Source organism: Bos mutus, chromosome 24 (genome assembly GCF_027580195.1).
Source record: "Bos mutus isolate GX-2022 chromosome 24, NWIPB_WYAK_1.1, whole genome shotgun sequence".
In the NCBI taxonomy this organism is placed as follows: Eukaryota; Metazoa; Chordata; class Mammalia; order Artiodactyla; family Bovidae; genus Bos; species Bos mutus.
Window position 1 is genome coordinate 46522426 of NC_091640.1, and position 23462 is coordinate 46545887.

Consider the following 23462-nt stretch of genomic DNA (forward strand, 5'->3'; position numbering starts at 1 on the left):
CTCCTCCGTCCATGGGATTTGCCAGGCAAGAGTACTGGAGTGGGGTGCCATTGCCTTCTCCCAATGAAATATTAGGAAGCCTTAAAAAAGAAGAAAATCTTGCCATATGTGACAACTTGGATGAATCTGGAGGACACTATCCTCAGTGAAAAAGCTAGTTGCTGAAGGACAAATACTGCATGATTCTACTTGCATGAGGCAACTAAAACAGTCACTCTTACAGAAACAGAGCAGAATGATAGATGCTGGGGCTCCAGGAAGGAGTAATGAAGCTTTGTTATAAAGTTTCAGTTATGTAAGATGAATAAGTTCTAGAGATTTGCTGTAAAACTTAGTGCCTATAGTTGACAATGCTGGGCTGCACACTTAAAATGAGAGGGTAAGTCTCGTGTTAAGTATTCTTATCACAACCAAACAAACAAACAAACCCAGATATACAATGCCATATCAGGGAGTGCTGAGTGCTACAAAGACAAATGAAGTAAGAGGCTACAAGGATAATATATTGTTCAATACACGGAATAAAGACAATCCTGTATAATAACTAGAAATGGTGTATAATTTTTAAAATTTAAATACAATACACTATATTGTATACTTGTAACATATAATATTATATACCAACTATACTTCAATCAAAAAAAGAAAAAAATTTTCAAAAAGAAAAATGAAGCAGGGATAGAAAAGTGAGTGCTTCAGATGATTTGATCCAGGAAGGCTTCCCTGAAGAGGGAACCATGCACAAAGAACTGAAATTATGCAGGAGTGAGCCACACAAATATCTAAGAAAGGAGTATTCTAAACAGAGAGAAAAGTGAGTGCAAAGGCCCTGAGGCAGGAACCTGCCCTGCAGCTTTAGCCAGAAGGATCTTGTCATCTCATCCGGACGTCTTCCTTCCAGCTTTCCCAAACCTCCCATAGCAGCTCTTGCCTCTTGAGTTCGTGTGACATAGAAGGAGAGGGGCCATTACACAGTGGCACCCTCACTCACACTGCCACCCTCCCTTGCTCCCTGTTACCCACAGGTCCCCAGCACAGCACCCTGCTTGGCCAATGCCTCAACTACCTCCTGAAAAACACAACCCTGGCAACACTGCAGGCTGGGGTCCCACGTTCAAGTCTTACCAGTGTCCAGACCCCATTCTCTGTACCGCCAAAGGCCTTGTCACACACTAGACCAAGATCTGGGCCTGGACACATAGCCTGGAGTCCTGGTTTCATTCCCAATTGTCAATATGACCTCAGACAAGTCATTTACTCTCTGAGACTCAGCTGCTTTATCTGTAATACAGATATAATAACCTCTGCCCTGCAGATCTCAAAGATCAAATGAGATCTTTGTCAGAAAGATCAAATGAGATAATATGTATAAAATATTTTGTAAATTGCTTTACAAATGCAGAGATCACCTTTACCTTAAAGATGAAAGGTTAATCCCAGGCACTTAACCCCTTTCTCCCAAGATATGACTATTTTCCAGAAGAGGAATAAAAAAAGACTAGATTGTCCTGAGAACAATCTAAAAAAAAGAGTTCTTGTGGGGGAAAAAAGGTCATTAGAAAAGTTGGAAGGTGAAGTCAAGGAATTTTCTCAGAACATAGAAGCAAAAGGCAAAGAGAGGAAAGATGAGATAAGAAGCTATTCAAGGAGCAATCCAGAGGCATACAACTCTTAGAGGTACCAGAAAGAAGACGGGAACAAAACTGGAGGAGGAAATATAAAGAAACCCAAGAGAAAGTTGAAGAGTTTGGAGTGAGCTCTGGAGTTAACAGGTCTCTGCGAGTGTGTATCCTGAGGCCCAGGTTCTGATATTCCAGAACCATCATGACCTGTAAAGACTCAGACAGAAGGAAACAGGTCACATCCAAAGGAAAAAGGAGTACCGTGTGCTCAACAGAGTAAAAAGACAACCTACTGAACGGGAGGAAATATTTGCAAACCACATATCTGATAAGGGGTTAATATCCAAAATACATAGGAACTCCTACAAAGCAATAGCAAAAAACCAAAGACCCAATTTTCAATTGGGCAAAGGACTTGAAAAGACATTTCTACAAAGAAAGGGAATAAAGACAATCCTGTATAATAACTAGAAATGGTGTATAATTTTTAAAATTTAAATACAATACACTATATTGTACACTTGTAACATATAATAAAGATGATGGAGAAGGTCTTCAGCATTCTGGGGATGAATAATCTTCACCTAAAATGCCAACGCCACCAAATCAACAAATAAGAGAATTACATCATTTGTACACAGAAGGACTCAACCATTACCCACCACTTTGGGGGAATTTACCTGAACATGGGCAGCAGCAAATGAAGGTGTAAACCAAGAAAGAAGCAGCTGTGGGTGAATCCAATCTACGGGGCAGAGAAGGGAAGTGACAACTGTGTGACCTACCCAGAGAGTAGCCTGTCCAGGATGGATAAAGAGGATGAAGGGAAACCCTTGGGGGAATGCCTGGTTGATGAAGAGGCAGGGGAAAAAAAATAGGGCATGATAGAGACAAAGTGTTCAAAAGGAAAAAGATGACTAGAAGTTCCAGAAAAAAAGGGGGGGAGGGGGTGGAAATGTACAAGAAAGGCAATAGGAATCACTGTTTTCTGATCTTCAAATTTTAGAGTCAGCCCATAGAGAAAACCCAAGAAAGGCTTGCTATAGTTACAAATACAACGTAAATGTCATCAGCCTTGACATTCTCAAGGTAAACTCATGGATGACTAAAGCCAGATACCCTCCTCTTAACAAAGTATAGAACCAACAGATACTGCCAATATTTGGTAGAACAAGAAATAGGTTATCTAGGCAATCTATAGATAGAAGAACTTAAAATAGCAGGACCCCTCAGCTGGGAAAAGTGGGGTGGAGGGAGTGTTTGGGCTGGGTCAGGGAGTGGAATCCTCACCCAGCAGAGCAGGACATCAGTGGACACTAAACGTGGCGACAGGGGCATGCACAGGACTGAGAGGTATGAGGTGACTCCCAGAAGAAACAGCCAAGAGTCGTAAGGAGCAGGGCTGGGGGAGAGGGTGTGGGCAGAAACCGTCACTTTTTATTACTATAAACTTTGGTAGCTACTTGATTTTTCCAGCCGTGTGCAGAAGATGATGATCATCCCCTCGTCCTCCTCCTTCTTTCTTCCCCTTTTCCTCTATGGCCTCGTCTGCTCCCACCTCGGTCTCATCCACCTACTCATTCATCTAACAGACACGTCCAGAACCGGGCAGGGTCAGGCAACAAGACTCAGAGAAGCATGGGTGCAAAGGAACGTCCCAGCCCAGAGAGCTGCTCCCAGCCTCTCTCCTGGTCTCTGTGAGGCTCTATCGGGGTTCCCCAGGCCAGAAAGATGGGGAAAGGGTGGCAGGAGACACCCAGGGTGAGGTCCCAGGCATGCATGGTGCTATCTGTGTGTGAGCGCAGGCAGCATTGGTTTAAAACTAAGGAGGCCCTAGAATGGCTAAAATAAAGCATAAATAATTTTTACAAGTATCAGGGACAATGTGATTTTGCAACAAATCATCATAGAATCATTCCTCATTGTATCTGACATTGTCAGGGAATGAGGCCCTTACCATGTGGGAGTTTTTCAGTTGACTGATTTTTACCACTGATTGGAGCAATTTTGTATCAGAATCATTCCCAGATGAATCACACACTGCCCTGTCTCCTCAGATGGAATGCCAGCTGACATGCATGTACCGGAAGGGCCTCTAGGCACATCTGTCCAGCCCCTTCCATTCGCAGATGGAGATTTAACCTTTTCCTGATGACTCAGGGTCTCCACTGTGAGCACTGCTCTTGCCTCTGGGCTGGACCACAGTGAAGCCCACAGGTGCCCAGGTGGCATCAGAACCACTAAGATCAGAGGCCAGTCTCTGGCTTTTCTGATTTCAGCTCTGGGGAGCCCACTGACCTCAGCTTGAGGACTCAGGAAAGGAGTCACTGAGCTTGTTGCTCCCTGGAAAACAGTCTGTTTCCCCACCACAAGGGCCCAGACTCCAGGGCCAGGAGACCACATGGAGGGCAACTGACATGAAAGAGACAGGAGGGACAAGGCCCAGAGGTCACCAGCTGGGACGGCCACTCAGCTCAGGAGACCAGAGAGGGTACCCCAAAGGCAGAGACACATAGAGTCAGACACACAGAGGCTCCATGACCACTAACACGAGTTCCTGACAAGGGACAGAGGGTGGGCACAGATGGTGGGGCGGGATGAGGTTCCATCACACCCCACAATGTTTGAGATTTAGGCTTGAAACAAAGAGCCCGGTGGTGATGGTGGTTTAGCCGCTAACTCGTGGCCGACTCTCACGACCCCATGAGTCCTGCCAGGCTCCTCTGTCCATGTGATTCTCCAGGCGAGAATAGGGGACTGGGTTGCCATTTCCTTCTCCAGGGCATCTTCCTGACCCAGGGATTGAACCCGGGTCTCTTGCATTGCAGGCAGATTCTTTACAGACTAAGATATGAGGGAATCCCCTTAAGGGCCTGGGGAACTTCTAACATGATCCCTCTGATAGGACTATTATGGACTGTGTTATAGCTTCTTCGAAATTCCTATGCTGAAGCCCCAAACCCCAAGATCTCAGAATGTGACTCCATTTGGAGATAAGGTCTTTAAAGAGGTGGTTAAGCTAAAATGACATCACCAGGGTGGGCCCTACGCCATTACGAGTGATGTCCTTACAATAAGAGGAAATTAGGACATGGGTACAGAGGGAAGACCCTGCAAAAGAGAGAAGACGGCCACGTTTCAGCCAAGGAGAGAGGCCGCAGGAGAAACTAACCTGCCGGCACCTTGATCTCAGACCTGCAGCCTCCAGAGCCATGAGGAAGTAAAGTTCTGTGGTCTAAGCCCCCTGGTCGGGGGTACTGTGTGGTGGCAGCCTCAGCAAACCGATACAAGGACTCAGGCAAACACACAGGAAATACATGGGGTAGAGGTGTGGGCTCTAACAGAAGGATGGCCCATTTACAGGGCCTCTCAGGCTTCCTGTCTGGATCCTGAGGTAGCCATGAAGAAACTGTCTCCATCTTATAATTTTAAAAATTAATTATTCACCCTTTGTGAACTCTTGGTTATGCTCTCAGTGCCCGGGCTTTCCAGGGGGAGACATTTAAGGGCCTAAGATCTTGGAGTTCTGAAAAAGGATCAGGCTCTCTGCTTACACCTTTGGCTCCTGACAGGGGCCCGGGCAGCCATCTTTGTCACTGAGTCACAGCTCCTCGGCAGAGCGTATCCAATGCCAACTACATCCTACTCCTCCCACCTTCCCAAGGGCCCCATGGCCCTCAGACAGAGATAAAATCTAGATCCTGGCCTGCACTGCAGGACTCACAAGCTCCAGCCCTGCCTGCCCTCCAGCAACCCTGCTCCAGCGTCCCCTCAGGCCAGTCTCAGAGCCTGGGACACAGCGGGCCCTTCCTGGCCCAGGCCTCTGCACGCACCATCCCCCTCATCTGGAATCCTCTTGGCCCAGTTAACTCCTTGCCCCCTCCACGATGTGGTCCGCACAGGGCTGGGTGGGATGGATAGACAGGGAGCACTTCCTCGGCTTCCTCTGGAAGCTTCAGGCCCTTGGTCAGAACAGGGGCCGTGAACAATGCTGCTGATCCCATCTGGACACCTGGCCTTAACCCCAGACCCTCAGTCAGAACAGGGACCGTGAACAACACCACTGATCACAGCTGACATCTGGCCTTAACCCCAGACCCCTGGTCAGAACAGGGGCCGTGAACAATGCTGCTGATCCCAGCTGGACACCTGGCCTTAACCCCAGACCCTCAGTCAGAACAGGGGCCGTGAACAATGCAGGTGATCCCAGGTGGACACCTGGCCTTAACCCCAGACCCTCGGTCAGAACAAGGACCACGAACAATGCCGCTGATCCCAGCTGGATACGTGGCCTTAACCCCAACCCTCAGTCAGAACAGGGACCGTGAACAATACCACTGATCCCAGCTGGACACCTGGCCTTAACCCCAGACCCCTGGTCAGAACAGGGGCCGTGAACAATGCAGGTGATCCCAGGTGGACACCTGGCCTTAACCCCAGACCCTCGGTCAGAACAAGGACCACGAACAATGCCGCTGATCCCAGCTGGATACGTGGCCTTAACCCCAACCCTCAGTCAGAACAGGGACCGTGAACAACACCACTGATCCCAGCTGGACACCTGGCCTTTTCCCCAGAACTTTCTTGTACAACTAAGCTGATAGAGTCTGTGAATGTCAGCAAAGCTGCTGCTGCTGCTGATTCCAGAAAGGAAAGGGGCTGGGGGTTGGGGGGAACATTCACATTTATTGAGCACCTATTATGTGTGCTGCTGTGACACGTACTTCTGGGCTATGTACCTGTGACATCATATGGAAAAACCGGAATGAACTCTTTGGCCAACACAATACTTTCACGTATGTTATTTACTGCAACCTAAAAGAAGGTTAATAGTGGCCCCATTTTTATAGGAAAGGAAAGACAGAGAGGTTGAATGATTTGTATAAACATGCAGAGCTGCTAAGGCCCAAGTCAGCTTTAGACCCCAAGTCTGCCTGACCCCAAGGCCCATGCTCTTTCAATTACCTGCATGATCATGTGATCATGTCAAATGGCTAAAGGAGCAGCAGCTCCTGCCTGTGGGCCTGATGGTGGTGCCAGGATCCTGTCAGGGTCCCTTGAGTCCACATTAGCGCCCAGCACTGCCTGGCTCCGATTTCTTCCACATCTGAGTGTACAGTTGCCCCTTGAACAGCACAGGGCTGTTGGGCAGCCCTTTAGGTCCACAGTTCCTCTGCATCCACAGATTCAACCAACCTCGGACCGAGTAGCACTGCAGAGCTTACTCTAGCCAAACATTTGCATATAAGTGGATCCATGCAGTTCAAACCCGCATTGTTCAAGGGTCAACAGTAATGGTTTTCAAGTCAACATGCATCCTGTCATGATTAACAGGGCACATATTCCTCTCAATTCCTGGCAGTCCTGTGAGTGAGTGTCCAGTATATAATGTGTCTTCCCTCGCACAGGTTGTAAAAGAGCGATGCACTGGGGTGGGGAGGGGTGGGCACAGTTCTCTTGCTATCCGGGTGCTGGTTTATGCGGACTTTCTGGAAGGATGCATGAAGATACATGGGTGGCCTCTGAGAAGGAGACTGAGGGAGGGGAGGTCTGTGGAAAGGGGGCTTCTTACTTTAGACCCTTTTGTACCCTTATGGCAGAAAGTGAAGAAGAACTAAAGAGCCTTTTGATGAAAGTGAAAGAAGAGAGTGAAAAAGTTGGCTTAAAACTCAACATTCAGAAAACTAAGATCACAGCATCCGGTCCCATCACTTCATGGCAGATAGATGGGGAAACAGTGGAAAAAGTGGCTGACTTTTTTGGGGGGGCTCCAAAATCACTGTAGATGGTGATTGCAGCCATGAACTTAAAAGATGCTTACTCCTTGGAAGGAAAGTTATGACCAACCTAGACAGCATATTAAAAAGCAGAGACATTACTTTGCCAACAAAGGTCTGTCTAGTCAAGGCTATGGTTTTTCCAGTGGTCATGTAAGGATGTGAGAGTTGGATTATAAAGAAAGCTGAGTGCCAAAGAATTGATGCTTTTGAACTGTGGTGTTGGAGAAGATTCTTGAGAGTCCCTTGGACTACAAGGAGATCCAACCAGTCCATCCTAAAGGAGATCAGTCCTGGGTGTTCATTGGAAGGACTGATTTTGAAGCTGAAACTCCAATACTTTGGCCACCTGATGCGAAGAGCTGACTCACTGGAAAAGACCCTCATGCTGGGAAAGATTGAGGGCAGGAGGAGAAGGGGATGACAGAGGATGAGATGGTTGGATGGCATCATCAACTCGATGGAAATGTGTTTGGGTGGACTCCAGGAGTTGGTGATGGACAGGGAGGCCTGGCGTGCTGCGGTTCATGGGGTCGCAAATTGTCGGACATGACTGAGCAAATGAACTGAACTGAACTGAACTGTACCACTTGAAAGCTGTATGCTTTAAATAATAATTTTAAAAATGAATAAATATAAAAATTTTAAAAGACAATAGCAAGAAGGCAATGCTTAAGCCACAAAGTACTGAATTTCAGGACTGACACTCCTGTGCCCTCTTCAATTTCTATACAAGAGAGCTCCGTGATAATAATTGTGGAGGCTGGTAATTGAGCCGAGGACTGGAACACAGTCACCCGAGGTGACCTTGCGAACTTGACATTTTTCATAAAACACAGTCATCCCTACATCCAGCCTTCCAGGGCTCTCCAAATGCCAGAGGCCCTGGGGAATCAGACCTAATTCTTGCTCTTTCATGAGCCACCAAGTGTCTTATTTCCTTGGGCCATGCCCCCACCCAAGCCCCTGCCCTGCCCGCCCCCCATGCACCACCCAGCACCCACCACCCACCCAGCCACACTCACATGGAGAGCACCTTCACTTCCAAGATCTCGTGCCTCAGCTCCAGGCATCTTGTGGAGTTATACTCAAAAGGGCCCTCGTAAAATTCAAAGTACCTGGGAACCAACAGGGACAGAGGTTACTACACAGAGAAGCGGGAAGACTCCCGAAAACCTGTTGGGGTTCTCAATGGTGGGAATGGGGGGCAGAGGGGTGGTGTCCCATCAAAGTAATAGTGTAGAGCAAACCAGCCCTCCCCAGCAGATGGCCTGATGGGGGTCTTCCTCCAGGCCCGCTGGTTTAATCACTGCTTGGCTGATTACTGTGGGCACCCCTAGTACCCCGGGAGTATAAGCATTTAAGCCATGAACCTGTTTCAGTACATCATGACATTTTTGAAGTGGGCTTGGCTCCACATGGTGACTTTGAAGGAGAAAGAGGATGCTCTGGATACATCCTCATTCGCACTCCTCCTGGGACCAGTCATTGACAGAGGCAGCCCTGGAGTTGGTCAGCGAGTCTACAGGCCTTCAGCTCGGCCTGCCCTCTCCTGCCCCCTTTCTCCTCCTCCTGGGGAAGTGTCCAGCAACGACAGCCACAGCACAGCCGAGAAAGCACAAGCTGCTTTCCCACTGTGAAAAGAATTTCCGCTTCCATTAGCTCATTGACATGCGCGCATTGTGACTAGGTGAGATCCTTTCTCCCCATTTGCCAGCTGAGAAAACTGAGGCTGAACAGATGGTGCTCCAGGCCATGCTGTCAGTGTAGAAGAGCCTGGACCAACACAGTCCCTTCTGCAGCTTCAAGCAGAATAACAACACCAACTTCAACCAACACCGTTGAGCCCTTGTCACAGGCCAAGTTCAGGGCCCAGTACTCTACATGGAGGTATTCACTTTTTTCCTTTTTAATTGAAGTAGAGTTAACTTGCAGTATTGTGTTAGTTTCAAGTATACAGCATGGCGACTACAAGATAATGGGTACAATTCCCTGTGTTATACAGTATCTCCTTATTTCTTATCCATTTTGTATACAGTAATTTCTATCTGCTAATCCCATATTCCTAATTTATCTCTGCCCCCTCCCCTCTCCCCTTTGATAAGCAGAGGTTTGTTTTGCATGTCTGTGATTCTATTTCTATTTTGAATGCACAATTACTTGTTTTACTTTTTGTCATTGTTTAGTCACTAAGTCATGTCCAGTTCCTGGTGACCCCATGGACTGTAGCCTGCCAGGCTCCTCTGTCCATGGGATTTTCCAGGCAAAATACTGGAGTGGATTGCCATCTCCTCTTCCAGGGGATCTTCCCAAACCAGAGATCCAACCCATGTCTCTTGTGTCTCCTGCATTGGTGGGCAGATTCTTTACCACCAAGCCACCTAGGAAGCCCTGTATTACTTTTTAGATTCCACATATAAGTGACACCAAATAGTATTAGTCTTTATCTGACTTATTTCATTAAACATAATATCTTCTTCTAATCTGTATCACTAGCCCATCAGATAAACGGTCATCAAGCATCCAGAGCAGGCTCTGGGGGTTAACACATTTTCCCATTTTTCCAGTGGTCATGTATGGATGTGAGAGTTGGACTATAAAGAAAGCTGAGCGCCAAAGAATTGATGCTTTTGAACTGTGGTGTTGGAGAAGATTCTTAGAGTCCCTTGGACTACAAGGAGATCCAACCAGTCCATCCTAAAGGAGATCAGTCCTGTTCATTGGAAGAACAGGACTGGAGATCAGGGTGTTCATTAGAAGGACTGATTTTGAAGCTGAAACTCCAATACTTTGGCCACCTGATGCGAAGAGTGACTCACTGGAAAAGACCCTCATGCTGGGAAAGATTGAGGGCAGGAGGAGAAGGAGACGACAGAGGATGAGATGGTTGGATGGCATGGCATTCCCAAAGCCATGTAGGTGGCAGTTGGCAAAGCTGGGTGACGAAGCAGTGCACTCAGTCAAAATGCTCTTGTCTGCCCACCTACATGGACAGTTGGTGACCCCTGGCAAGGGCTCTCTGACCTCCTACATCCACACCTGCCAGTTCACACCAGCGCAGGGAACATCCACTGACTGGGGTGGGGTGGGAAGGGGCAGGGGAGGGAGACCACCAAGATAAAACACAGTAGTTCCCTGCCAGACTCGGCCACGAAGGCAGAGGGGCCTCCAGGGCAGAGGCCAGGTGTACCCTCTCCTCACGGCCTCTCTTTCTGGAGGTCGTCGGAAGATACCGGGGCTGATGAAGCTGGGAGGGTGGGATCCCAGGAGGGCCCACAGTCAAGAAATCTGCAGGCTCAGCCTCTAAACTTGGGGCAGAGGCCTCTCTACAGCTAGCCCTGGAGAGCCAGAGGTTGGGGTGGAGCCCCAGGACTGCAGCTGGGCCCTGCAGACCACAACCAAGGATTTAAAATAAAGTCAGTCCTTGAGCATTTCCCACAAACCTTCCCAAAACATGGCAGCGGCTATTTCACATATATTCTCACTAACTTATATAGGCAAACTTACGTCTGTGCTGCTTTAGAAATACTGAGACATTTATCCAATTAATTGACTTCTTTTTAAACAACTTGCATTTTAAATAATTTAAAATATAACTTCATATGTAATACTTTAAAACTATTATATTTGTAAATATTTGTTCTTTATTATTTTACTATAATTTAATTTTAAATATTATAATCATACATTTAAGACATTTTAAATATATTTTAGAATATTTAAAAATATTTTATACAACAAATTGACTCCTATCTATACAAAATAAATCATCTCCTACTTTTCATGTTATAAAAGAATTTAAGCAGATTTCATAAAGTAATACTCAAAATTCTCCAAGCCAGGCTTCAACAGTACATGAACCATAAAATTCCAAATGTTCAAGCTGGATTTAAAAAAGGCAGAGGAACCAGAGATCAAATTGCCAACATCTGTTGGATCATCAAAAAAGCAAGAGAGTTCCAGAAAAACATCTACTTCTGCTTTATTGACTATGCCAAGGCCTTTGACTGTGTGGATCACAATAAACTGTGGAAAATTCTGAAAGAGATGGGAATACCAGACCACCTGACCTGCCTCTTAAGAAATCTGTGTGCAGGTCAGGAAGCAACAGTTAGAACTGGACATGGAACAACAGACTGGTTCCAAATTGGGAAAGGAGTATATCAAGGCTGTGTATTGTCACCCTGCTTATTTAATTTATATGCAGAGTACATCATGAGAAACATTGGGCTGGAAGAAGCACAAGCTGGAATCAAGATTGCTGAGATAAGTATCAATAACCTCAGATATGCAGATGACACCACCCTTATGGCAGAAAGCAAAGAAGAACAAAAGAGCCTCCTGATGAAAGTGAAAGAGGAGAGTGAAAACATTGGCTTAAAACTCAACATTCTGAAAACGAAGATCATGGCATCTGGTCCCATCACTTCATGGCAAATAGATAGGAAAACAGTGGAAATAGTGACAGACTTTATTTTGGGGGGCTCCAAAATCACTGCAGATGGTGACTGCAGCCATGAAATTAAAAGACGTTTGCTCCTCGGAAGAAAAGTTATGACCAACCTAGACGGCATATTAAAAACCAGAGACATTACTTTGCCAACAAAGGTCCGTCTAGTCAAGGCTATGGTTTTTCCAGTGGTCATGTATGGATGTGAGAGTTGGACTGTAAACAAACCTGAGTGCTGAAGAATTGATGCTTTTGAACTGTGGTGTTGGAGAAGACTCTTGAGAGTCCCTTGGACTGCAAGGAGACCCAACTAGTCCATCCTAAAGGAAACCAGTCCTGAATATTCATTGAAAGGACTGATGCTGAAGTTGAAATTCCAATACTTTGGCCACCTGATGCAAAGAACTGACTCATTTGAAAAGACCCTGATTCTGGGAAAGATTAAAGGCAGGAGGAAAAGGGGATGATAGAGGATGAGATGGTTGGATGGCATTATTGATTCAATGGACATGAGTTTGAGTAAACTCTGGGAGCTGGTGATGGACAGGGAAGCCTGGCGTGCTGCAGTCCATGGGGTTGCAAAGAGTCAAACACAATTGAGCGACTGAACTGAACTGAGGCACTGAAGACCCTAAAATATCACTCTCCCTTTTCCTGTTTCCTTTATCTTTTACAACTCTTTTCATTGTCTTTCTCACTTGGCAAACTCATATCTATCCTTCAGTACCTACCTCAAATGCCTCCACTTCTGGGAAGACTTTTCTAATGCTTACTCTCAGGTTATTCTATACATTTTCTCTTAATTAGAGCAGATACCATTGTAATAATTGTCTGTTTATGTATCTATTTCCCTTTCCAAATGAGGAGTATCTGAAACATGTGGAATCTGTCTTTGTTATCTCTGCACATTTGCACTACAGAGACAAGACAGCTAAAAACTACATTTCCCAGACTCCTTTGTAGCTAGGGTCCTCCATGCAATTTAGGTTCAACCAGTCAGTAGCTTCCCTGGAGGCTCAGAAGGTACAGAATCAGCCTGCAAAGCAGGAGACCGAGGTTCAATCCCTGGGTCAGGAAGATCCCCGGAGAAGGGAATGCCAATCCACTCCAGCACTCTTGCCTGGAAAATCCCATGGATGGAGGAGCTTGATAGGCTACAGTCCATGGGGTCGCAAAGAGTCAGACAAGACTGAGCGACTTCACTTTCTCTTTGTGTCTCATCACAAAGATCATCATTTGCAACCACAGCCAATGACACTAAGCCCTTGGGAATCCCTGGGTCTTCTGAAGCCATGATCTCAGGCTGCTACTAAGAAAAGTTCCAGATTCTAATGATGTAGAAGATAATTAAGAGGAAACTTATACTAGGGTTCTCAGGAGTTGGGACACTTACAGACACACCCAGGATATGCCTCTAAACCAGCCGTGTGGCTTTGGGTAAATCGCTTCACCTCTCTGAGCCTCTTTTTTCTCTTCCTAAATAATTTGAATGAGGTGGTATCTGAAGTCCCATCCAGCACTAAAATACAATCTCAAAGTTTCCTCAGTGTTTCCCACTTAACTAACCAAGCCAGAACAATTCTATGAATTAATGATCCATAAACAAGGGAATGTTTACTGGCTTCCCTGGTGGCTCAGAGAGTAAAGAATCTGCCTGCAATGCAAGAGACCTGTGTTTGATCCCTGGCTAGGGAAGATCCCCTGGAGGAGGGCATAGCACCCAGGCCAGTATTCTGCCTGGAGAATCCCCATGGACAGAGGACCCTGGCGGGCTGTAGTCCATGAGGTCACAAAAAGTCAGACATGACTGAGGAACTAAGCACAGCAAACAAAAGAAACTCTCGAAGGAAGTTAAAGCCAATCAGCACCTCCCTTTGATCAGCCAGCCCCTTCGTCACTGTCACAAGCCATCCTCACTTTCACTCTGGCAGCCTCCACTGGGTCTCCCTTTCTCTTGAATCCCCAATATCATCACTTGGCAGTTCAGTGATTCCAAAAGGTCTCACGTGGTGTGTTTAGTGGCTATTAGATGGCAAGGGTTTCAGAATAGGGTTCACATCCTTCTTTGCCCATCCCTAGCCAGGGGCCCATCACTTCCATGAGCCTTAGTTTCCTCATTTGCAAAATCAGTATAAAAAATGGAAGTACACCCGTGACAAGATAAGATAATTGGCTGAGATAAGATAATGATGAGAATCTCAAAGAAAGCATTAGTATAGTGTCTGGCACACAGGAAGTGCCCAGAAAATGTCTATTCGCCTTCTTCCCCTTTCTCCTGCCATGAAAGGACAAGACCTGCCAATGGTGCCCAGTGAGTCAGAGACGTGCTTACAGTCCCTCAGCTGGTTGATGACAGAGCTAAGAAAGAAATGGACAACTCAGAAGTTCTCCACCATCTGGATTGGCTGCCATTTTCCTGATGCTGCTATTAGGAAACCTCTCCCCCATCACCCTAAGGGTAAAGCCCATGCTGAGTTCTGCTTTGACAGGGATGGGATGTCCCTGATCACTGCATCTCTGCTGCAAACTCCATGGATTAACTGTGTTTCTGATGCTTTGACATCTGGGGCCTTCCCGGTCCCAGAGAGTCTGCCTCTCCTAGAGCTAATCAATTCCTGCTGCTGCTGCTGCTGCTGCTAAGTCACTTCAGTCGTGTCCGACTCTGCGCGACCCCATAGACGGCAGCCCACCAGGCTCCCCGGTCCCTGGGATTCTTTGGGCAAGAACACTGGAGTGGGTTGCCATTTCCTTCTCCAATGCATGAAAGTGAAAAGTGAAAGTGAAGTCGCTCAGTCGTGTCCGACTCCCAGCGACCCCATGGACTGCAGCCCACCAGGTTCCTCTGTCCACGGGATTTTCCAGGCAAGAGTACTGGAGTGGGGTGCCATTGCCTTCTCCGAATCAATTCCTAGATATGGTAAAAACAAAACCAAACCAAACCCTGTGAGCACACCTTTCATGTGCAAACCAAGCAATCCAGAGCTCACACTCGCCACCACCTCCTCCTCCTCCTCTTTCTCCTCCTCTCACACTTAGGGCCACCTATCCCTCTGCCCTAACCACCCACAGGCCAGCTACCAGACAACTGCGGCAGCTCTCTGCCCCAGAGCCCTCTGAAATTATTTAAACAAGCCAATCTTAAGCCCACGTGCCTGCTCATCCGTTCCTTACATAGAAACCACAAGAAAGGCTCTTGTCCGCTTTTCCCCCTTTGCTCCTTCTGCTTCTTGACTGACGCTGGTGCCTTCCCGCGTGGCCCTATGTGGTATCATGTGCTTCCCATTTATCAGGATCTGTAAGTATAAAAACCTCCTCCTTCCTGAAAGTCATTTCCACATCTCTGTGTCTTACCACACCTGATGATTTGAAAAAATCCCAGGCACCCTGAAAACACTGCATGTGGTACCTCAGCCAGGTAATTACAATCACTCCAGGCCGAGGTCTAAAGCCTCATTTTTCCATCTGAAAAAATAGAGCTAACATAGCCCTTGGGATTCCCTGGTGGCTCAGAGGTTAAAGCATCTGACTGCAATGTGGGAGACCTGGGTTCGATCCTTGGGTCGGGACGATCCCCTGGAGAAGGAAATGGCAACCCACTCCAGTATTCTTGCCTGGAGAATCCCATGGACGGAGGAGCCTGGGATTCCATCCATCCCCCATGGATGGAGGGCTGCAGTCCATGGAGTTGCAACAAGTCGGACGTGACTGAGCGACTTCACTTCACTTTCACTTAATATAGCCCTTGCTTCTTTCTCTAGCCTATCCGGGCTTTGCTTTTAGAAGGCTGTGCTGTTTCATCTCAGTCTCTAAAGATAAACGACTTGAGGAAATAAGACTGTAAGAAGCACTGCCACACTGGGTCATTCCTCGATTCTGCTTCTGAGAGGAGGCCCCAGGATGGCATTCTGGAGGAAGCCATAGAAATCCCTGTTTGGTCTGGATACTGATCATCATGCAGACATCAAAATGATGCTGAAATGTTTGTGTATAATGACATGAGAAAATGATTATACGATAATACTGGGTGAAAAAAGCAAGCTACAAAACTATGGTCTCCAAAAAAAATTATATATACATATATGTGAACCCATGGGAAAGGATGATAACAAGATATTAATAGAAGGTTGCTCTAAGTACAGAATTATTTAAAAATTAAAAAAAAAAACTCTTTTCTACATTTTTATACACTTTCTGTAATGGGGTTATGACTCTTATTATTGGAAATCACTAACAAATGCCCCTTTAAGCCACGGCTTTTTCTCTAAATATCTCAAGCATTCCCTTGAGCTACTAGAAGACTGAGAGCAGCAATTTCTCCAACCTCCCTAACTCCACGAGCCTCTCAAGGTGAGCTAGTCACTATCTCTTCTTTCAATTCTGGAAAGACGATCTCTACCCAGTTCAAAGGGGAGGAGATGCTGGCAGGACACCTCCCAAGTATAAATAGTCACCGCCGGTCACATCAGGAGAGCAGCTCAGCTCAGATGCCACTTGGCTTCCGGCAGCCAAGGCCGATGCTGGCACCAGGCTGCATCCACCCTGCCCCGTCTCTGTGCCCTTGGGGAGGTGAGGGGCAGGGCTGGGCACTGCTGGCTGCCTGATCAGCAGGGGACGGCCTCTGTTAAGTGAGAAGGCAAATGCAAACGTGACTGCAACTGTTGAATACTGGGTCCCCTCCCACACAGGCCTGGGCTCCAGCTTTGCAGGCTGAGGGGGCCTCATTTCAGCATGCCCTCGGTCTAGGGTGCAGAGTCTGTCTCTGTCCTTCCTCCTAGCCCTTCCCCATAAGCCTGCCCCAGAGACGGCTCCCCTGTCCGGCCTGAACCCCCCTCCAGAGCTCCATCTGGACCATGGAATTCACTGGGGACTACAATACTTTGAGCCCCAGCAGTCACTGGCTGAGAGAAGATGAAGCCCATCCAGCAGTGTATGTCTCTCGCATACACCACGTCGTCCCCAGGTACTGATGGTGTTCAAGACAACAGGAGGCCAGGGAGGTCCCTGTGTCATTCAGGAGCAGCCAGTGGCAGGGGAGACAAGAGCCCCAGCTGGTGTGGGTTGAGGCAAGACGGGAAGTAGGGGGTGCTGGAGGCAGAGACTGTGGAGGCTCAAAGTGAAGGAGCGGGTGCATTCACTGAACTGAATGCATGTCCCCTCCAAATTCATATGCTGGAACCCTAGCCCCCAAGGTGATGATATCAGGAGATGGGGCCTTTGGGCGTAATGAGGTCATGAGGGTGGTGCCCCTGAATGGATTTGCACCTTTATAAAAGAGGCCCCACAGAGTTCTTTAGCTCCTTCCACCATGTGAGGACACCATCTGCCACCCAGAGCAGGGTCCTCACCTGACCGTGCTGGCGACCACGCAGGCTCAGACTCCCAGCCTCCAGAACTGCGGAAAGCAAATCCCTGTTGTTGATGAGCCTCCTGGTGTGTGGTATTTCATCAGAGCAGCGTGCACAGACTAAGACAGTGAGCATATGAAGAGTGGGTCTCAGGTGAGGTAGAGAGAATGGGATTCCCTGACGTGTGAAGGAACTGCTGGATGAAGAGCAGACGGAAGTGTTCTAGGAGGTTCCAGAAGGTAAATCAAGGAGCCCCAGCTGAGCGTGAGGGAGGGAAGGTTTGCAGTCCCAGAGGGGAGACCTGCAGTGAAGGACCGGCCTCTCTTCGAGGCTCCAGGAGCCCCACTGCCCACGGTCCCAGCACAGCCTCCACTGACATCAAAGAAGGGGTTGGGGGCTATGCATGACTACATGGAGTGGGCACCTGGAGAGCCTTGCTGTCTTCCCTTCTAAGCATCCCCTAAACTGATTCCCAGATGGATGCTGATCCTCTTAACCAGACCCCAGAGCCCCTGTCCTTTCCATTCTCCATTTCCTTCCATTCTCACTCCTTTCTGTGGACTCCTGTCTTTGCTAAGGGACTCGTATGAAATTCCTGATGATGGTCCAGGAGGCAGGAAGCATGGGAGCCGTGAAGGAAAGGAAGAAGAACGGACCGCTGGAGGGAGGGACAGAGAGTCTGGGGAGCTGACTGGAGGGTGAGGAAGGGGTAGGGCCGGGTCATCTGATGTGAAAAGCCAGCCCCAAGGGGAACACCTCCCACCTAGCTGTGAGCCCACCCAGGGGACCTCGCTGGTGACAGAGCAAAGTGGGAGTTTCACAGAGGAGGAGGCAACTGAGGCACAGAAAGGCTGATGTCGGTGGTTATTTGGCCAGGAGACTCAATTCAGACACAGCCAAGGGCCACAAAGCTTGGTGGCCAGGAGAGCTCACGGAACGACACCATCCGAGGCCTCTTGGGGCCTTAACAGCCCCGCTTTCCAGTTGGCCTCCTCTGCCTGCCACCAGAAGCCCACACTGGGTGCGTGGGAGCAAAGGGAGAAGCAGTGCCATCTTACTTAGATGGAGCCCAAGAGTTCTGGTTATTTATTTTTCATCCATTATTTAAAATAAATTAATAGAATGAGGAATCTTAAAAAAAAAAAAGTAGTTTCATTCCAAATAATCTGCTAAACTTAAGGGATATTCATAGAAAAATCTGGCCGTCAAAAAGCAAAGAAGAACATCCAGATAGCATATCAGAACCACAGGCAGAATTTTTCCATTTTAAACTCAACCAAATAAGGAGGCAATTCCACCCAAAGACTGCTGATGACTCTGCATCCTCTCTCTCGATAATCTAATTCTCTCACAATACTCGTGTTGATGCAGGTGACCCCCAAATTCAGACTACTCTCCTAATCTCTTATTTATTTATGTATGTCCTTTTCCCTAGAAGCAAAAATTGACCCAAAAGGCTTATGCTAAGCCAGCCTGCACTCAAATGCAGACGTGCAGACCCCACCCCTCAAAGCTGTCACCACACCTCCTCTGTAAGTCCTCCGTGGAAAAGTCTTTCTCTTGGGCTAACCTTGCCACCCAGGGCTCCTCTTTGAAATCCAGGACCCCCAGGAGGAGACAGAAGGAACACAAAGCATAGTGGTTGGGGGTGAAGGAGAGCGCAGAAGGTCAAAAGTGGGAAAGAGATAGGAGAGGAGGGGATGAGAGCCCCTAAAGATCGTCTTTTCTTGCCTATACTGCCCATGACAGCACTGGGAGAAAACGTGCATGTCGGTTACCTGCTTAGACCAATACGGTCATTTTAGTCCAGTGTAACAGCCAGGAGCTGAGAGGACTTGGCAAGGACAGCCAAGGAGACCCAACCTAACCCAACCTTGGATGTCCATCCACAGCCCGGAAAGTAGAATCCCTCTGCATGGCCCACGAGTGCTGGGACTCAGAGTTACAGAGCAAGGGGTGTGTTCCAGCTCCACCACCCACCACCACCTGGAAGTGGGGACTCCGTTCCTCTTCTGTAAAATGGGGGCAATGACAGCACCCCCCTCCCCCAAAGTCTGAGGGTAACGCATCAGGCGCCCAGCACCGTGCCCGGCACACAGCCAGCCCCTGGTAGCGCTCAGCCATGGCATCATCACCTGTCCACGTCCAATCCAAGTCCCTCCCCTCCACAGAAGCACCTCCGACTTGTACCCTAGGCTCCTGGAGCCCTCACCAGCTGCATCACACAATTTATTCCCTAATTATACACTGTCATGAAACAATTAGGGAACAATTCAAGACAGCATAATAAAATGCTAAATTCAATTCAGTCAAGTTCCTTCCAGCTCTGAAATATGATGATTCCACACCCCAGGCATACACGCTCGCCTGGAACGCAGACCTTGACCCAGAAAGAAAGGCTCTTTCTTTCAGAAAGAGACACACATTCACTGGGCCTGCTGTTCTGCGGAGCAAAGAGGCGACTGTGCCGCCAGTCTGGGGCCTGCCCGCCACTCCTGTGCTGGTCCTTCCTTCCCCTCGAGAAGTCCCCAGCACCCCAAGTGGAAGCGCAGCAGCGCAGGGAAACTCTGTCCTCAGCTCTGCTCTAGAAGTGGTCCTTCCCTGTCTTTGCAAACCATCTCCTGCCATGTGGTTCCAGACCAGGGGGCCAAGGTTGTATGCACCCTGGGAGAAGGGGCTGCCTGTGGCCTGGGTCTGAAGTAAGAAGGTTTGGAGGGCCCTGACACTGCACGCACAGGTGGTCCAGCCCCGTTCTCTGGCACAGGAGCGTCCTCAGGATTTGGGGAAGGCTGAGCAAGCACAGAGGGGTTCGTGTGCACTTGCTGGGGAGCTCTCTGTGTGTGTGATGATAGAAATTGCCTCCTTCCCTGATATCAGTTGGTAAAGAATCCACCTGCAAATGCAGGAGATCCTGGTTTGATTCCTGGGTTGGGAAGATCCCCCGGGAAAAGGAAAGGATAGACCCACTCCAGTATTCTAGCCTAGAGAATTCCATGGACTATTGGGATCGCAAAGAGTCGCTCAGACACAACTGAGCGACTTTCACTTTCACTCATCCACCAGCCCCAACCCCGATGCAGACACATCTTACAGAACGTGGAGTGAAAGTGGCTATCAGGGAAAGCTTCCAGGAGGTGGCAGAGTGGGAGGTGGATCCTGGAGGAGGACAAGGAGTGGGACATGGATCAGGAACCATCTGACGGAAGCTGAGTGAAGCCTTTTGAGCCGTGACTACAGACCAGGCTGAGAGTTAGTACCTGGGGGACTTCTGCCTCAGCTGCCCTCAGCCCCTAAGATTGGGTGACCTTTCCCTGCAGTGTCCCGAGGCAGTGGGCGCTGCCTGCCCACTTTGGCAGGTGGGCGCTATGCCTCCCCTGCCCTCCAGATGGTCACTGGGTTTGCAAGAAGCTGGCCAGGCTGGAGAGGTGAAAGCAGTGAGCTGACAGTACAAGAGCCCCTCACCCCGCCTTCCCCTGCCCCATCGTCCCCGTCTCAGAATTGCGTACTCCGTAGTGGGGGTGGTGGTACGGGGTGGGTGGCGGGGGTGGGGCAGCTCTCAGTCAGTTATTGCAAAAGTATATCATCTGCCTCCACTGCCTTCTGTTTTTATCCACACACACACCCCCACCTTCAGTCTCCTTTTTCCCACCCTGCCACCCAGATTCTCAGACTACCTGACCACCTACTCCTCTCAAGAGAAAAAATTCTCTGGTCATTCTAAACTGAGAATGAGTTTATGATTCCACAATGTTTCCCCTCCCCAGGGATTAATTTTCAAGGATACTGCCAGGAGAAGATGAGGTTTAATCCAAAGGAATAAATCTCTAACGGAGAATTCAGGGACACTAACGTTGAAGTCTGCAATTCTTACCAACAGTCTTTACTTTGTCCTTGCTTAATTCATCCTTTATTCGATTAACATTTATTGAGCTGGTGCCATACTGGGTGCTGAAAATTCAAAGAGGGAGAAGCACAATCACTGCCTAGGTGGGGAGATAGAAACACAAACACCCAATCTGAAGATGATGAGAACTCTCTTCAAAGACCTTCCTGCTCCTTCAAGACAGCCACTTTAATAGAAGCACTTGCTGATTACCAATTATTCCTATCTGCTCTCTACAACAGTTCTCCTTAGATGCCTATTGGACACTTTTAGATCTAGACCTGAATTTAACAAAGCTGTATGTCAATGTATATTTTGTAACACACACTTGCCAGCTGGACTTCCCCCAGCTCCTGTCCAAAGTGAAGACCTGGCCACGGCCTTTATGAGCACCATCTGGCCTGGATTTTCTTTGTGGTCCTGTTTGGAGTGTTCCAGACCGATCATTTGGACCTGCTCCTTCTTCTTGTGGCTCCTGGGTGAGTACATAACTTATGAGTCATTGCTTTTTTTTTGCCCATCTTTATCCTCTGTTATAAATGGTACCTCCTGACCTCCCTTCCAACGGGTGTTAATAATAAATGACTTCCGGTGTACCACATTTCAACACTCCACACAGCTACAGATAGCAAAATATGGCATGCGCTGAATTATTCAGTAGGCAAATAATACCACGAAGTTCATCCCGTATTTCAGGCACAGACATTTGTCTGCTGGGATGATGCACTTTCACTCAGCAGAGTCCTTTCCCAGTGTCATCAGGTCCTCCCCCAGGTCCTGCACGTCTGCTGCAAGGAGCTGTCCTGTCCATTTTAAAGAAGGCAGAAGCTGCTCCCACAGCAAAGAAAAGAATCTCCAACACACGGGTCGGTTCTAATTACATGAACCATTATTTTCTGCACATGGGAAAGGCATACTGTGTTTTCTCACCTATGTGGGGAGTTTCGAGGTCAATCAGAAATAGGGATCTAAGTTGGCAGTGCCCAAGAAGAACTTGGAATGTGAGGTCATCACATTTATTCAGGGGCTCAGGGGGCTCTTGGTCAAACGGCAGCTCTCCGGAAGGAAACCAGCTCAGCTGGTGACGATGTTAAATAAGGGGCACCCAATGGAGGCGGCGGTGTGTCTGAACCCGAGGGGCCCAGGGAGACAGGGAGGGGAGGCTGCTGAGAGCGGGAGAGAGGATCAAGGGCAAAGGAGATGAGAGAGAGGAGGAGAGAGGCCGGACACAGGGACTGAGAAAGAAAAGTGGACCCAGAGAGGGCGGCAGGAGGAAAGGAAGAGGAGAGACTAGGTAGGGTGAGAAAGGCACAGAAATCAGAGACAAAATTGCAGGGAAAGGACAAAGAGACAAAAGCTGCTGGCAGTAGGAAAAGCCAGAAGCAGAATCTGTGCAGTGGTCTCAGCCCCAGCCCAGGACATCTGCCCAGAACAGCCTCCCAAGGGCTGTCCCATCTTACTCAGCTGATGAGGATTTTCTAGCCAAACCCTCTCTGTGAACCCTTCAGGGAGTCCTTCCCAGGGAGACAGACTCCTGCAGACTTACCTAGACACCCCGGGGCATCTGGGTGGGCGGGTCACACAGCAGAAGCCAATGTTGGAAGCTCAAATGGAACAGACAAGTCAGGACTTGTCCTCTCACTGGGTGACACTCCCAGGCGCCAAGTGCCAGGCCAGGGCTCCCACCACAGATATATGGAAAGAACTAGGCTCCTAAAGAGTCAGAATAAGACCCTGATCCTAGGCCATGGCCCGTGGCTGCCCCACACCCCAGGCCTGTCTATTCACCTCCCCCATCGGCGTCTGACATTGGAGCCACATCGTCTCTTTTTCAAAGCATTGGATAAAATCACGCATATTGAAGCCCCTGAAAAACATACTACTTCTCTTCTGCAGGGTCAATTTGATGTTTTAGTGTCAAAATGGACAGCAACAAAAACCCAGGCCTCTTTCCCAGGGAAATTAATCTAATAGTTAGCCTGCACTTGGAAATGCAAAAATTAAGAAACCAAATAACTTAGCCCGGAGAAAACCTTAGTGGGCAGGTTGCAGCCACACCCTCCTTCAAGCAGAGACAGCATTCCACCTTGTCTGAAAAAATTCCCTGAAATGACCACCCCTGCCACACCCCACCCCCACCCTACCCACAATGAGTGCGTTCCACCTGAGAACACTCCATTTTCATTTGTTCTACAAATAGTTCCTTCTCCTGGATATACAGAATGCCCCTCATTACTGATTTTAGCTCCAAACACTACAGCAGATCAAGAAGAAATAACCATGTGATGGCATAAATGTCAGTTCTCAGTATCATATCTTGGTGAAAATGGTTCTTCCCCAACCAAGGTCAAGGGCTTCCCAGGTGGCACTAGTGGTAAAGAGACT

The 23462-nt window shown here is 48.2% G+C and overlaps 1 protein-coding gene across 6 annotated transcripts in view; it reads right to left on the bottom strand.

Moving 5' to 3' along the window:
- Positions 1 to 23462, bottom strand: part of ST8SIA5 (ST8 alpha-N-acetyl-neuraminide alpha-2,8-sialyltransferase 5) — a 75729-nt gene that overhangs the window by 21088 nt on the left and 31179 nt on the right. For all 6 annotated transcript variants that reach the window (XM_070361986.1, XM_070361987.1, XM_070361988.1 and 3 more), the window contains one exon: positions 8425 to 8517. In XM_070361986.1, the coding sequence (XP_070218087.1) occupies positions 8425 to 8517 (93 nt within the window). The remainder of the gene's footprint in view (positions 1 to 8424; positions 8518 to 23462) is intronic.